Here is a 17,358-nt window from a genome sequence, read left to right as displayed (position 1 = left end):
GTTAATAGCAGCGGATCCAGACAGTTTTTGTTAATGATATTTACCTCAAATTGTCAACTTTCAATCTAAAAAAATGTCATGTCGGTACTCTTGATCATGTATTTACGGGACACCTTGTATAACTTTAAGCGCAAAAAACCGCAAACCCATTAAAGCAGTTTGCAATGTTGGATGGATCTTTTATGTCCAATAAAAATATAACTTTGGCACAATATGGTCCTGTTAGATTTGTGTCTTATCAAATATTAATTGGTAAATTGCTACTTACACATTTTGCAAGAGCTTTACTCTTATTCAACAGTATGTAAAGGATTATTTAAAAAAAACTTCTTGCACCAAGAATATATCACACACGAAGTGGTATGTTTTTGTCTTTCATATGCCTTCAGTATCTCAATATAGCCAAAGTCATTATTACCACTTCGAATTGCTGTCCACTGTGGAACTTTCTGCTACTTGACTATAAAAACGACATAAGACTTTGTTATTGAAATTGAACATTGATAATACATTCGTTAATTAGGTTAATAATTTGTTACTTTTAGATACAGAGTTCATATCTGTTGATACTATTTACATATCAAGGGGCTGAAAGAAGATTATTACGCCCGAGGCTGATGCTAACCTAACCTAAAGAAAATATGGTAGAACGTTGTAAAACCTTACAGATATAACAACGAATATTATCAGCAAAGGATTTAAATGTCAATGAATTGTTGTAGTTGTCATGCTAATTCTTATTCAAGTCCTCTTTTATGTAAAAAAAAACACATTTAAGTGCCTTTGCTAATAACTAAATAAAATCTTTACTTTTTACAGAGGAATTTATCCTTGAAGACCCGAGATCATACAATTTCCTTCGCGAAGACAATCACATCGTTCCGGGAGTGGACGATGCCGCAGAATTTCAAGCCACCGTGAAGAGTATGAACATCATGGGCATGACGTCCGAAGATTTCAGTGCCATTTTTAGAGTTGTCTCAGCTGTGATGCTATTTGGAAAAATGCAATTTAAACAAGACAGAAACTCGGATCAGGCAACCCTTCCGGACAATACCGTGGCCCAAAAAATCGCTCACCTGCTCGGTTTGTCCGTTACCGACATGACTCGTGCCTTTTTAAAGCCTCGCATCAAAGTGGGGCGCGATTTTGTTACCAAAAGCCAGACTAAGGAGCAGGTAGAGTTTGCCGTTGAAGCGGTTTCTAAAGCTTGTTACGAGAGAATGTTCAAATGGTTGGTCAATAGAATAAATAGATCGTTAGGAAGAACCAAACGGCAAGGTGCTAGTTTCATTGGCATTCTTGATATTGCCGGCTTTGAAATTTTCGATCTAAACTCGTTTGAGCAGTTGTGCATTAACTACACCAATGAGAAGTTGCAGCAGTTGTTCAATCACACCATGTTTATTCTTGAACAAGAAGAATATCAGCGCGAAGGTATCGAATGGAAGTTTATTGATTTTGGATTGGATTTGCAGCCTACCATAGACTTAATCGATAAGCCCATGGGTATCATGGCGTTGTTGGACGAAGAGTGCCTTTTCCCTAAAGCAACTGATAAGACTTTTGTTGAAAAGTTGGTTCAAGCTCATTCAGTCCATCCTAAGTTTAAGAAGAGCGACTTTAGAGGAATTGCTGATTTCTCCATCATCCATTATGCCGGAAAAGTTGATTACTGCGCTAACCAGTGGTTAATGAAGAACATGGACCCTCAAAACGAAAATGTAGTCTCTTTACTTCAGAACTCTCAAGATCCTTTTGTGGTTCACATTTGGAAAGACGCTGAAACTATTGGCAGAGCCAAAGGAATGTTTAGAACAGTGTCTTACTTGTACAAGGAACAACTAGCCAATTTGATGGTCACTCTGAGAAACACCAATCCTAACTTCGTGCGTTGTATAATCCCTAATCACGAAAAACGTGCAGGAAAAATCGATGCTCCTCTGGTGCTAGACCAGTTAAGATGCAATGGAGTTCTGGAAGGTATTCGTATTTGCAGACAAGGTTTCCCCAATAGGATTCCCTTCCAAGAATTCAGACAGCGCTACGAACTGCTCACACCTAACGTTATTAACAAAGGTTTCATGGATGGAAAGAAGGCCTGCGAAACTATGATCAAAAGCTTGGAACTCGATTCCAATCTATACCGTATCGGTCAGAGCAAAATATTCTTCCGGGCTGGCGTCTTGGCTCATTTGGAAGAAGAAAGAGACTACAAGATCACCGACCTTATTGTCAACTTCCAAGCCTTCTGCAGGGGTTTCCTCTCGCGGCGAAACTACCAAAAGAGAGTGCAACAGCTGAACGCCATTCGCATCATTCAAAGAAACTGCTCCGCTTATTTAAAATTGAGAAACTGGCAATGGTGGAGACTTTACACCAAAGTAAAACCATTACTTGAAGTGACCAAACAGGAAGAGAAACTGATGCAGAAGGAAGATGAGCTAAAACAAGTGAAAGACAACTTGGAACACCACATTAGAACTGCTGAGGAGTATGAGACTAAATACCAGAAGGCGCAGGAAGAGAAAGCTGTATTGCAAGAACAGCTACAAGCTGAAGTAGAATTATGCGCGGAAGCTGAGGAAATGCGTGCTAGATTAACTGCGCGGAAACAAGAGCTCGAAGAAATTCTGCACGATCTTGAAGCTAGGATCGAAGAAGAGGAAGAACGCACCAACACGCTAACCGTCGAAAAGAAAAAGCTACAAACAACTATTTCAGACTTAGAGGAACAGCTCGAAGAAGAAGAGGGTGCTAGACAAAAGTTGCAGCTCGAAAAAGTTCAATGTGACGCCAAAATCAAGAAACTGGAAGAAGACTTGGCTTTATCGGATGACACCAACCAGAAGTTAATTAAAGAAAAGAAGATTCTAGAGGAACGCAGCAATGACCTCAGTCAAGCTTTGGCTGAAGAAGAGGAGAAAGCTAAACACCTATCAAAACTAAAAACCAAACACGAAGCTACTATTGCTGAATTAGAGGAGCGCCTTCTTAAAGACCATCAACAAAGACAAGAGTCGGATAGGACTAAGAGGAAGGTAGAAACTGAAGTCAACGACTTGAAAGAACAACTTCAAGAACGCCGCACCCAAATCGAAGAACTTCAACTGCAATTAGGCAAACGGGAAGAAGAATTAGCTCAAGCCATGGTTAAAGTAGACGAGGAAGCTGCACAGAAAGCTCAAGCTCAAAAAGCTCTCAGGGAGATTGAAAGCCAACTTACCGAGCTTCAGGAAGATTTGGAGGCTGAAAAGGCTGCCCGCACCAAGGCCGAAAAGATGAAACGCGACTTGAACGAAGAGTTGGAAGCTCTCAAAAACGAGTTATTAGATTCTCTGGACACAACAGCAGCTCAACAAGAGTTACGCTCCAAGAGAGAGCAGGAATTAGCTACTCTCAAGAAGAGTCTCGAAGAAGAAACCTCCTTACACGAAGCGACACAAGCCGATATGAGGCACAAACACTCTCAAGAACTAGCGGAACTGAACGAACAGATGGAGAACATTAAAAAGCAAAGGTCCGCACTAGAAAAGGCGAAACAAGCCTTAGAAGCTGAAAACGCTGATCTAACTAGCGAACTTAGAAACGTTGGCGCTAGCAGACAGGAAGGCGAAAGACGAAGAAAACAAGCTGAAAGTCAATTAGCTGAAGTAACCGGAAAATTAGCTGAAGTGGAACGCTCTCGAGTGGAACTTCAAGAAAAAACCGTTAAACTGCAACAGGAAGTTGAGAACATTGCCTCTCAATTAGAACAAGCCGAATTAAAGGCTTCGGCTGCTGTCAAGAGTCAAGCTACGTTGGAGTCTCAGTTTACCGAAGCGCAGGCTGCTTTGGAAGAAGAGACTCGTCAAAAGCTGGCCCTCAGTTCGAAGCTCAGACAATTGGAATCGGACAAAGAAGCGTTGCAAGAACAAATCGAGGAGGAAGAAGAAGCCAAGAAGAACTTGGACAAACAATTGGCCGTGTTGAACCTGCAGCTCGCCGAGGCTAAGAAGAAGGCCGAAGATGAAGCGGAACAGTCCGCCATTTTAGAGGAGAGCAAGAAGAAACTTGCTAAAGATTTGGAAATTCTCCAGAGGTTTGTATACTTCGCATTATGTACTATATAGTCTCAAAAGGGTCTACAAATTTTAACCTGTAAATCCTTGAATAATTTTAGATAAAAAGCTCATATAATCATAGTTGTGTAAAAACACCTCTTAAGTGAGATACTAAATAGTATATTTCATTAGGAGTACAAAAATAAAGGTTTTTCCTTGCGCGTATGACCAATTCAAGTGTGAGGCTAAGCCGATCACCGGAAGTCATGCAAGCACGGAAGACCTATTTTTGGACGATATTTTTCATTATACTTCTTTGAAAACAAAAACATAAAAACCAGACTTTAGAAAAAAAGACATCATTTCTATGACTAATAGTTTAAAGTAGTTCAAAGGTGATTTAATTGTTGTAAGTTAAAATACTGCGGAAATATATCTAAATATTCCAGAATTTTGTGTATTCCAGAATTGTCTTAAATTTACTATATTGTGCTGTACGTTTCTATTTTAAAGCCATTTTATTCAGCATTTCCATTCCATTTCCGTGCGGGTGCACAGAAAAACGCGTTTTTTATTACTCTTAATAGAGATGAAAATACAGGGTTTTCAAAGAAGTATAAAGAAAAGATACCTTACAAAAGTGTTAAGCTAGACACCCTGTATAGTATTATTTGTTAAGTAAAATTTGAAAAAATAAAAATTTTAGGCAAGTGGAAGAACTAACTGCCGCGAATGACAAACTGGAACGTAGCAAGAAAAAGATTGCGGCTGAATTGGAAGACGCGAACATCGACTTGGAGACTCAAAGGCAGAAAGTCACAGAGTTGGAAAAGAAACAGAAGAACTTTGACAAGGTTTTGGCTGAGGAGAAGGCAGTTAGCGAGCAACTGGCTCAAGAGAAAGACGCTGTTGAGAAGGAGGCCCGCGATAAAGAAACATTGGTCTTGAGTCTTAAACGAGAATTGGATGATTCTAACGTTAAAATCGATGAGTTGGAGAGAGTTAGGAGGCAGTTACAGGGAGAATTGGATGAACTGGTTAATAACCAGGGTACAGCTGACAAGAATGTGCATGAGCTAGAAAAGGTAAGCAATAACTTGTTTCTTGGCAATACGCAAATAGATATAACATGTGAAAATTAAATATTGTAGTTCAGTTATCGAATTTGGAGTAAGTTTCTTTCTACTAATTAACCAAAATTAAGAAATATCAGGAACATGTCTTCCTATTTCTAAACGGAATTTCCGACAGTATTGTTGATTGTTTAAATTTGTATCCACATAAATGTTTTACATACACGAAAATTACCAGTGGAAAACAAAAATTGATATCAAATTTGTGCATAAATGCACGTAGAACCTATTCTATGTTTCATTTATTGACGTAAATTTGCTCTTTTCAAGTTAATTCTTTAAAATAATCACAAAAAAGCCAAGTTAGGCATTAAAATTATCTAATGGTTTAGTTCTTGAGTTTTTACTTGTTTTAGTGATAAATAAGTACACAAGGAATGTTATAAAAATCACCTGTTTATATGCATACCTAGTGAATGTTTAGAATTTGTGTACAGGGAGTTCAAACCTCGACCTACCTCTCGACTTGTTTGACGTAACGGTTGATCGTAGAGCTACGGGAAAAAAATTAAAATTAAATTGAAGCCTAAAGAATTTGCTAGAAAATATTTTCGTTGTCGAGAATCTACAAGAGGGTGTACTAACAACGGTGATAACTTTGAAACTCATTTTCGTAGAGCATTGAGTTTGACACCATTAAAAGGAGCAAGGTTTTTTCTATTAGATGCCTTATAAATGATTGTTTAAAGTTGTTTCCTTTCATCTACAGGTTTTTTTGTGAGGGAGAAAAAAGATGGACAATCAAGGTTGTTACTAGCAAGTATTTTTCACGTGCCATTCTATTTTAAATTTTGTAGATTTTTTTGAGTTAAAGTTGTAAGTACTCCTTTTTGTGGACATTTGGCAAAACTGAAAATATTTTCTACCGATTCTTTCAGCCCCTTTTTATAACATTTTTTTCCCAAAGCTCTGTGATTAATCATTTAATCAAAAAAGCCCAGAGGCACTTTTATTTGGACACTCTGTACAGGGTGCCGTATTTAGCTTGTTTTTATATTTTTCAAGGTGAGCAGAATTTCGCTATCGTCTTTGGTTTTGTTGTAATCGTCAAATTATGAATTTTCGACATTTTGGACATGTCCCTGTAACTTCGTTATTATGAGAGTCTGGTGAAAATAGCTTTTACATTTTCAAGGCACTTTTTTACGTAGATTACAATTATGTTAATATTACTTTTATAGATTCACTATTTTTTGAGTTCTGAACTAAACTTCTACTTTTTTTAAATACGAGTCATATTTTATTTTTACCTCATCAGAAATATTATTTTTTTCCTTTAAAATGACCTATAACAAGTATGATTTCGAATAAATTTTTGAAGGAGAAACCACTGTTGCAGTACAATGTTTATAAAATAAACTATACAATTTTCGCCCGCCTAAGTATCAGTTTTTTTTGGGATTTATAACGTAATAACTCAGTTATCTCGTAGACAAAGTTTTAAGCCAGAATTTTCCAAAAAATACTTTTTAAAAAAATCCAGAATGGTAGAAAATTAGACGGGAAAATAAAAACCATCCCTCTATATCTACGCAACCAGACAATTTTGACAAACGTCATTAACATAATATAATGAGTATTAATTTCATAAGTGCTTGTTCCAAATTTGATCAAAATTGCTTCAACGGTCTGACAGTTAAGACAAAAAAAAAACGAGATTTTAAACTGAAATTTGGGAGACTGTATCTTCTTTAGGAAGCATTTTTTACAAAAATGACATTATGCATGTCAACTTATTTTTTGATTGGCTGTCAAATGGTGAGTTATTGACATTATTTAATACTAGACCACCCTGTATAGTAACAAATACATGAATGCATTACATCTTAAATCTCAAATAGGCTAAGAGATCATTGGAATCTCAACTAGCGGAGTTGAAAGCTCAAAACGAGGAACTAGAGGATGAACTGCAGCTTACTGAAGATGCCAAACTTCGACTCGAGGTGAACATGCAAGCGCTAAGAACACAGTTCGAGCGTGACATCCAAAGTAAAGAAGAACAAGCTGAAGAGAAACGCCGCGGAATTGTCAAGCAATTAAGAGACCTCGAAGCTGAATTGGACGAAGAAAGGAAACAAAGGGCTGCCGCTGTTATTGCCAGGAAAAAGCTAGAAGGTTGTCAATGATCTGTGGTTTGTTGAGATTAACTAAGTGACTTTTTTTGCTAATAGGGGATATCAAGGAATTGGAGAGTCAAATCGAACTCCAATGCAAAGTCAAGGAGGACGCTTTGAAACAGTTGAAAAAGTCTCAACAACAATGCAAAGAGGCTATTAGGGACGCGGAAGAGGCCAGAACAGCTCGCGACGAATTGGCAGCTAGTAGCAAAGAGGCTGAGAGAAAGGTCAAAACGTTAGAAGCTGAGGTAATGCAGCTGACTGAAGACTTGTCTAGCTCTGAGAGGACCAGAAGAGCAGCTGAAGCTGAACGCGAAGAATTACTGGAGGAAATTAACTCCATTAACAGCAAAGGTTTGATATTTTCATAATTTTACGGATTCTTTTTGCTAACCTTATGTAAAACAGGTTCGCTTCTAATCGATGAGAAACGACGTCTTGAGGCTAGAATTGCTACTTTGGAAGAGGAGTTGGAAGAAGAGCAGAGTACGAACGAAATGCTTCAAGATCGGGCTAGAAAAGTAAGTCCATTTTGACATCTTTCAGGTACTTATTAATGTACTATTTATCTCGCAGGCTCAATTGACTATTGATCAGTTGACGACGGACTTGTCGAGTGAGAGATCTGCAAGTCAAAAGATTGAATCGAGCAGACTTCTTTTAGAGAGACAGAACAAAGAATTGAAAGCCAAGTTGACAGAACTGGAGACTGCCCAGAGGACTAAAACTAAGGCAACTATTTCAGCTTTGGAGAGCAAAATTGCTAACCTTGAAGAACAATTGGAGGTAAGTCAGATTGTTATTGAATTAAGTTTTTTTGGTTTCTTACAAGCTGAGAAAGAAGGTTTCTGTTTTGTGTAAGCAGCATATTTTTCATCAGTTTTTCTGAACAACTTACAATACATGATGATGCGAATCAATCCTTTTAGTTTGTTTTGAAGTAAAATCTAATCAATAGAATATTGACAGATAAAATTTTGAAAGTGACTGATTGATCAAATCTCTGGAGAAACATTAATTTCAACAATGTTGTAAATATTACGCGCTAGACCGCTAAGTCTACATGTGCAGCTTTTGCGTAACTCGTAGCACTTTTCGTAATTTGTGATTTGTCAAAAAAAAATCCTTTTAATTTGCTACAACAAACCGCAAACAGTGTTGCGATTTACGCAAAGCTCGATTACTATTAGTGTGACACTGAAACTTTCAACGAGAAGGCTATATGATTTACAAATTTTTTATTTTCACAAATAGTTCTCAAAATTATTTTGAAAAACTTACCCTTTCGTTTAGCCATTGCTCTTACTTGTCCAGTTTTGTCAACTATCTCACTTTTAAAACTGTCAGATTTTAACTTGAAACCTTTATCTAAAGCTCTACCCTGAAAAAACAAGTTAATTTTGAATTCTGGCACATCACCTAAAACTGTCTCAATCCACTCATGTTCATTCCATGCTTCAAGAACTATTTCACTCACTCCGGGCACTTTTACGGTGGAACCATCTCCCATTTCCACCAATTTATGGTTTAAACTGTTTATTTTGCAAAACAGTTCTTTATTACAACTAATGTGATCGGTAGCACCACTGTCCAAACACCAGTCTCCTGCAGCAAACTTAGCACTGCCCAACATTGCCACTGCCTTTGTGTTGTCCCCAATTTTCAGATTTATAAAAGCATTTGAGGTTTTCGATCTTCTTTATTTTTCCGGGACCAACATTCACTAATTACCTGACCCTTCCTTTTGCCATGTTGACATTTTTTAAGGTTTTTGTTTGTTTCATTTTTAAAACATTGATTTTTTGTGTGCCCTATTTTTCCAGATTTTGTGGTTTTCCTTCTGGTTTTCTATTAGTTTCTGACAAGACAAAAGCCATTGCTACATCACTTTGTTTTCAGCCGTTCTTCTTCTATTAATAAACGAACAGTCAGTTCTTTCAGAGTTTATTTTTGATTATTTGTAGACTCTCATGCGCTGACAAAATGGTTTAAATTATCGGGCAAAACCATCAAAATCTTCGTCATTTACATCTTTTCACATATTTCTTCACCAAGCTGTTTTAAATTTGATTGTATTTCTTCTAATTGAGAAATAAACTGGACCATACTGCCACTTTTAAATTCCAGCAAAAGGAATTTTTGTTGAAGAAGATGATGTACACTTACTTGGCAAAAATACTGAGGCTAGTTTGTCCCACATTTGGGCTGCACTAGGTATTACATGATAAAATGTGAGTCAACTGGTTTTCTTCCATTCTAACTGCTATTATCTTCTGCGCCTTAGCGTCACGACTTTCCCATTTTCCATTATTGTGGATAGAAGGTTTTTTGGTGACTCCTGACACTATGTCAAAAAGCCCTTTTGATTTGAACTTCCATGCTGTCCAGTTGTTATCTGATAATTTGCAATCCACTCTCCATTATTGCCAAATGGTGGAAGAAAGATTTTTTCCTCTTTAAGATCCTGTGTCCTCCTTTTTTTTTGGCTTTTTACAACTCTTCTTTCACTGCATTTTGCATCCCCTGGGTCCATAACCTGTTATGATGGTTAATAAATCGAAGGTACACTACAAATACAGGGTTTATTTAACTTTTAAAAGAATGGAATAACTTTCAACAAGGAAGAATTTTATACATTGACATGCCGCTGACAACTCTATTTTCTCTGCTTTTATCTATAAATAACAAACAAAAGCCTATTACTAATTAAGCCAACTAAGATGTATGAAACATGATTTCATTGATTTCCAACAAAATGTATTATCAATAGTCAACAAACTGCATGTTCTTAAAAAAACTTGAAAACAGCGTTTAGCGTATTATTGTTTTTCCAGCCACTTTTTCCTTCTGGATTTGTTCCTTTTCACCGTACTTGAAAGGTATTTTGAACTTGAACTACTCTATTTACGAGTACTTATTTATAGCGTTTGCGATTGGCATGTTTAGTGCAAAACTGGTACTGGTGTATTGCCATACTGTTTCAACGACATTTTATAGAGCAGAATACAAATATAGTAGTTTTGCACTAAATTTGCCAATCGAAAACGTCATTAGACGACACGCATGGCTTATTTACAAAACCGATAAATACGTCAAAATAGCCTGTCATTAATTGATCCGTCAAGCTGACAAAGCTGGTAGTAGGATATTATAAAATACACATTTTAATAAAGGATGTGACGCAACAGTCAGAAGTCACTGAATAGAGAGTATGTACTTTTGTTTAGTAATTAAAAAAACAACTACAATTATTATTTTTTACGTAACTCAATTTTTAGTAGTTCAAATGATACTTCAAAGTAATTAATTTACATTTTTCAATTAATGTAATTAAACTACCGACAGCTCTAGTTTCAACTTTATATTCCACTTTGGTGGGTGACCTCATAAAAGTGTTGTATCTTGTAATATTGTCTTTCCAGGTTGAGGCTAAAGAACGACTCGCTCAACAAAAAAATAATCGCAAACTCGACAAGAGAATCAAGGAGCTGGTGATGCAACTTGAAGATGAACGCCGTCACGCCGACCAATACAAAGAACAGGTACGCATTATTTATTGAAAAATCAGTCAGTTATAATCATTAAAATTGTATTTAGGTTGAGAAAGGTAATACCAGAGTTAAAGCTTTGAAACGGCAACTTGATGAAGCTGAAGAGGAAGTAACTAGAGAGAAGGCACAAAAACGTAAAGCTCAACGAGAGTGCGAAGACATGATCGAGTCCCATGAAAGCATGACTCGTGAAATCAATAATTTGAAAAACAAATTAAGGTAAGGTTTCTTACACAGTTTTCGTATATTAATCGATTTAATTGGTAGTAAAATGCATTTTGAGGGAAATTTTAACTTTGATTTGCATTTCCAGTGGTATGAAACTGTGATCCGCTAGATTATCGAAACGGTACGTGATTTAGCTTGACGTTAAGCTGATTTTTTTTGCTGATTATTGATTTGGCTGAAACGTCGCTCATTTACTAAACTAATTTGAAAAAAGTGGTTAACTTTCAGCTTTCGCTCACTTGTGATTAACGCTTTCACAGTCAATTTTTTTATCACTATCTGTACAAAAAGCAATCTGTCTGTTAATAATAATATAAAAATCAACCATTACATCATCCATGATATTTGTACTTTTTTAAAGCCTGAATCAAGTAATCGCTCCGGCGTTTACCACTAACGAGAATCTTCAAAATAGCATTCCCGAAGCTTTGAGAAAAATTCGAGGTGCTTCCATTGAGATTCAGTAAGTCTGGCTTGAAGTACCCCCAGTATTGTTTCAAATCCATTTGTTGTTTTTAACGCTCTTTTTGATGCTTGTGTTGTGTTGGTTTTTGTTTTTATCATGCGTTTAAATGTCTGTATAACTTAAAAGAATTTTTTGTTTCTTAAAAAGTTTTTAAAAATTAAACGAAACAAGTCATTACATAGCACGTTTTTTATGGTTGGATGGATGGTATGGCAGTGCAACAATATTGTGCTCATGTACATTAAACTCGGAAATATTTACACGAAATCAACGGTAATAAGAGATAAATATTGCAAACCAATGCTCTGAACAGTGAACAAAGATGGGATGTAGGCTTTTTGGCGCCGAAATAATACATTTAGGTAGTTAGGCAGTGGCGGCTCGTAGTAAATTAGAAAGGTAGTGCACAAAAGAAGGGCCAAATAGCGGCGCAGGCAAAACATTTTATGAGACCACGCCCAAACTTCCTACAATTTTAAGATAAATGATGATCTTATTAAGGGATAAAACATTATTTAACTTACCTCTGTGAATACCGCAGTCTGTCCGCATGTATATTAATTAATTTTATTGTCCTTTACAAACATGTTTTGAATTGAAAGTCTGCTCGTCGATTCTTTTTTGATATAAACTCCTCAATGACCAGTTCATTAAAGTTGGGAATTTCTGTAATCATTCTTTTTTCAATAGACAACATTGCGAGGGCAGTTAGTCTATTCTCGCCCATTGTACTCCTAAGAAAAGTTTTTACTCGCTTTAATGTGGAGAAACACCGTTCCGCTTCTGCAGTTGTTATAGGCATCGTGACAATTGCTTGTAGTACTAAAAATGTTTCGGAAAAATCAGTTTGTAAATTATTTTCAATTAAAAATTTAAGGAAGTGGACTGCTCCAGAAACTTCTCTAAAATCTATTATTATCATCTATTATTTCCAATTCTGTCTTTAATTTATGTTTATTTAAAAATGGAAAGTTTCGAACAGCTGAATCCAAATGTAGGGTAGGAAAGTTTGATGAAAATGTTTCAAAATTTTCGACAGAAAATAAGTGTGCAATTACCAAATATCCTGTGAATGAGAACCTTCTTTTTATTTCAGCAATTATAGTATCACATACTTCCTTAGCTTGAACAGTCGTCGAAACATACGAATTTCTCTCTTCCGTCTTCCTTCTTTTCCTGGCTTGACTGTCATCAATGTCTGCTAATTCACTTTCTCTTATAGTGTGTATGTTGTCTCTATCATTTTGAATTCTTTTCTCAAACTCTGTAATACATCTTTTTATTGTTACTGAATCAGTGGTTCTTTTTTGAAGTTGTGAATATAAGATACTAACGTGTGGCATTATTCGATGAAACACTGCCAACCAAAAAATAAATTTTGAGTCCTGCAGTAACCTGAAAAGTGCTCCTGCTTTGGTGATGGTGTCAGACTGTCTAGATGTTGATCGAATTTTTTCCATACACACTATAAGAGCTTCTCTGTTCTCATACACTGTGTTAACGGTTCTAATTTTAAAGTTCCATCTGGTAGCAGAAGCTCTAGGAATCCTGTTTCCGACCACTTCATCTAAAATGGCAACTCTTTGTGGAGAATTTGAAAAAAAATTTGTGATATCACTCAATTCGGAAAAAAATATGCCTACGTTTGTATTTATGCTTGTTGTTTGAGCCATTATTAAATTTAGTTGGTGAGCATAGCAATGAATATAATGGCAATATTTGAATTTGTCTTTTATTAGTTTTTGCACACCACCATGGGCTCCACTCATCACTTGCTCCATCATAACTTTGGGAAATTAGTTGGTCAGAATTTCTTAAAGCATAATTTAAAGATTTTTCTATGCAGCTAGCTAAGGCCAAGGCATGGTGTTCATTTGGTTTGATAAAGCTCTGTCTTCCCGTTCAACGGGGTGCCGTTTGCCAAAGTATAACGGTAAACTATAACCATTTGGAAAATATTCGAAATGTCATAAGGGACACAAAACTTGACGTGGAAATTTCTTCTTTGATATGTGCCTGACAAACAGAAAGCATGCATTCCAATAAATCATTTTGAATTTCTTTTGACGTGCCTTTAAATACGGTAGCTTGCTGCAAATGATCCCTCAGTGCAAAATCCAATTCTGCAGAGAAATTGACTAGGCCTTTAAATATACCCGGATTTAAAGAATTTTGTTGTTCATCGTGTCCACGGAGAGCCAGTTCAAAAGCTCCACAAAATTGTATACAGTTTATAATTTTATCTACTCCTAGCATGGTAATCATTCATTACATAGCTCATTTTGAGTTACGTAATGAGCGATTTTACCGCACTAGTGCGATAATAATCGATTTTATCGCACTAGTGCGATAAAACAACTTTAAATGAAAATTTCTGCTGTAATTGTTTATTGAATTTAAACATAACTTTGATACATTTTTTCATATTTCTCCTTTGACTTGGCAGGCAACAAGCCAGATACCACGTTTGCGGCAGCTTCTTCAATATCTGACGGAAGTTCTTCAGACATGTTCATAACGAAATGCACTTTTAAAAATTTGTGACTGACACTGTTAAATTGTCGCTTAAGTGATATGTGGAAACAAATGGCCACCATAGCAACAACACCAAAACAGTACAGCGTAGATGACAAGATTTAAGGGTAACAAATAACTACCCGTAGCAAGCATATACGAGACGTTCCTAAATAGTTCACATTGCACAAAATATTAATTTTTTTCTTACTTTACGCTGCTTCTGATGGTCGTAGATAAAATGTTGTACATCACCCGTGGGGTATGGCAAATTAACGTACTCGTGTGATCACCACAACTCGGTCTACGACCTCGTCGTGGCAACACTCCCACTCGTGACTATAAAAATGCTCATACCCCACTAGTAATGTAAATAACTATTAGATAATACATATGTGTTATTCTTTACTTGGTCATTATGCTTTTCAATGCTTAATCGGTATGCTCTATTTAATTGTTGCCGAATATCTTGCTTGCCCAATAAGTTAAATCCTAATTTAGCAGTCAAATGGGCATTTGATCGTTGGTGTTCTTTAATTTTCTCAGATAAATGTATTAAATCTTTAACACCTGATTTTGTCCACTCTGATGCTTTGTCACTTTCAAATAATAAACAAGGAAAACAGTAAAGACTATTGCTAACATCACACCCGCACAGCCAGTCAGTTTTTTCATAAGTTTCTGGTTTAAAGGTTCGTTTATAGTCACGATTTTTCTTTTGGTTATACTCGTTAATTCCAAATTAGGCTTTGGACGACCTACACTTTTGATATTAATTTTTTCTTTTAAGGTTAAAGAAGAAAATTTAATTGTTTTTAAATATTGCACACTAAGAAGGGTAGGAAATACTGGAGGCATTTTAAAAACTCCCGAAGAAAAATAACACGCTACCGACAAGCGAACTGATACGAAAAGAAAAAGCCCCGAGTGCAAGATCTAACTGTGCACACGGGCCAGCTTAAAACATCGACTGACTCTAGACAGTCGCGGGGTACAGAGGGGGCGGACGGCGGAAGTTCGACCAATCAGATTTACTATACCCATGAGCTGTGCACTTGATTTTACCACGGCACACGGTGCACGGTCCGGTGGTGATCCGTAATTTGTCCAGATTTCGTTTATTTATTATTAAAAGCTTATTTAGTTCCAAGATTAATACTTGGTATTGATAGAAAATTATTCCAATCATTATAAGATTTATAATGAAAACATGCATTTTTGGACTCAAAATTTGGGAGTGCACGTGCACATGTGCACTTATTGAGGAGCCGCCACTGTAGTTAGGTAGTATATCTGGAGGCAGAAATAAAACTTTTCACTGTGGTTTGTATACTATTTTATTTTCAACCATTTATCAGAATTCAGTTGAAATATTGATCGCTAATAAGTCTCTAACAATAAGGTAGCATAATTACGAGTAGTTATGACTTGAATCATAACAAACGACTGGTGATTTCTTTACAATATTGACAACGTCATTATTGTGCTATTGTGTCTTTAAGATTTTGGGCTGAAATGTTTCTTAAGGTGAGTTTCCATACCGACGTTTTGCGCCTGACGTGACTTATTTCCTATGGGTAGAAGCAAAATTTGAAAATGACAGCCCGCAAGAAGCTGAAAATTTTCAACTTCTTGCGTCTGTTGCTAGTGTTTTGACGTTTTGGACGACGCATACGGCAAAAGTTATATCTGAATGGCAAAACTGAAAAAAAATGAGTGAACACACTGAACAGGACAGTCACAGCACAGAAGAGGAAGGCTACCTATGTTTATATTCATTTTTAGTTTTTATGTGGCAATTGCCATGGAACTTTGGGAATGGAAGATATTTCATTGTCTTTATTTCCATTCATCCTTGATTCCAAGGCGCCAGAAGAATACATTTCTTCCAAACATGCTGAATTAGTTGAATAGCAGAATACCTATTTAAAATTTTAATCCGGATTTATAGATTCGCGAAACACAATGCAATCCTAGCGTAGCCTAACTTAAGTGCGATGCGTGGCAGTCTTCCCTCTTCCATTCTTCTCACGTGAGCGTATTAATGTCCCCCATCTTACGATGTCTTGCACTCCACATTGTTTCCTAATTCGGTCTATTCTTGTTTTTCCCATTACAGTCCTGAGCGTTTTCATTTCGGCTACTCGAAGCATTCTTTTCGTTTTGTTGGTTTCTTCTCTGGTTTCTATTCCGTATGTCATGATTGGCCTGATACAAGTCTTATAGATCCTGATCTTGCTATCCTTTCGCATGTATTCGTTCGCCCATATTATCTGCCTTAAGCAACCCGACATGGCAGACGCTATGTTGATCTGGCTTCTTGGGTCCTTCACTGGGTCGTGATAACTCGACAGAATCATACCCAGATGATTTTGTCCTAAGCTACCAGCTTACATCTTACGGGATCTTTAGCAAAGGTTATGCTTCGTTTTTTCTGTAGATATGGTCATGTTCATCGCTTGGCTGACTTGGTAGAATTTGTGTAGTTGTCTCTGTTGATCGTCTTCCGTTTCCGCGAAAATAGCTGCATCTTCGGCGTAGCATACCATGCTGATTCTTTTATTCTGTCTCATTCAGTATCCCATATTTAGTCATGATATTTCCTCTATAATTCTGTCCATTAAGAGATTGAACAGAAATGGGCTAAGGCTGTCAACCTGTCTGATGCCTCCTGGTGTCGGTATCCCTTCCGTATAAGTGTCTCCTTCCTGCCTTTACTTTAGTCATGTTGTTCATATTGAGACTGCGGACTGCTCTTCGCTATCAGTATATTTATGATGTCGGAGAGGCGAACCCTATCAAATGCCTTGGTCAAATTGATGAAGCAGACATATGCTGATGTATTAAATTCGATTGATTACTTCAAATTCTTTAATAACTGCACTGGTGTGGCTCACACTTTCTTAGTGCCGCGTGCTAACTGTACCTAATCCGAGTTAGAGCAACTTTTACATGGCACTGAGAAAATGCGAATTGAACTGGGGTAGGCCGTGCACTCGGATAGTGCTTCCCAGTCGAATTCGCCATTATACTTTTGTGCCCGTTTGTAGGTATTTCTGATGTTTCTAAAATTTTGTTGTAGAGGATTTTTAGATGTTTTTCTTGTTCAGGTCCGGCCATTTTAGCGGTGTACTCTTTAGTAGTTTAAGATTTTTACAGCCTCTGAAGATGAGCATCTATATGCTCGAAACATGTCAGGCATTTTGACCTTTATCTCATTTTGAGGGTTTAATAAATATATTGTGGAGAAGGTTGTGTGTTTTTTCACCATTTTTACGATTTTACTTCCACTGCGAGTAACATGGA

At 36.7% G+C, this 17,358-nt stretch overlaps 1 protein-coding gene across 5 annotated transcripts in view; it reads left to right on the top strand.

Annotated features, from left to right (window-relative positions):
- zip (myosin heavy chain 10) overlaps nt 1–17,358 on the top strand; it is a 60,458-nt gene that overhangs the window by 39,882 nt on the left and 3,218 nt on the right. For 2 of the 5 annotated variants that reach the window (XM_081983739.1, XM_081983729.1), the window contains 9 exons: nt 820–4,081; nt 4,750–5,128; nt 7,018–7,291; nt 7,348–7,647; nt 7,702–7,814; nt 7,870–8,079; nt 10,716–10,835; nt 10,891–11,063; nt 11,434–11,535. In XM_081983739.1, the coding sequence (XP_081839865.1) occupies nt 820–4,081; nt 4,750–5,128; nt 7,018–7,291; nt 7,348–7,647; nt 7,702–7,814; nt 7,870–8,079; nt 10,716–10,835; nt 10,891–11,063; nt 11,434–11,535 (4,933 nt within the window). Of the gene's footprint in view, nt 1–819; nt 4,082–4,749; nt 5,129–7,017; nt 7,292–7,347; nt 7,648–7,701; nt 7,815–7,869; nt 8,080–10,715; nt 10,836–10,890; nt 11,064–11,157; nt 11,194–11,433; nt 11,536–17,358 lie in introns of all 5 variants that reach the window. The other 3 variants (XM_081983752.1, XM_081983745.1, XM_081983763.1) reach the window with 2 other exon arrangements.

The sequence above is a fragment of the Ips typographus genome, linkage group LG1 (genome assembly GCF_016097725.1).
Source record: "Ips typographus isolate SLU linkage group LG1, UJ_Ityp_2.0, whole genome shotgun sequence".
Taxonomy (NCBI): Eukaryota; Metazoa; Arthropoda; class Insecta; order Coleoptera; family Curculionidae; genus Ips; species Ips typographus.
The sequence above is the reverse complement of the archived record's forward strand: the minus strand, read 5'-3'. Positions and strand labels throughout refer to the sequence as shown.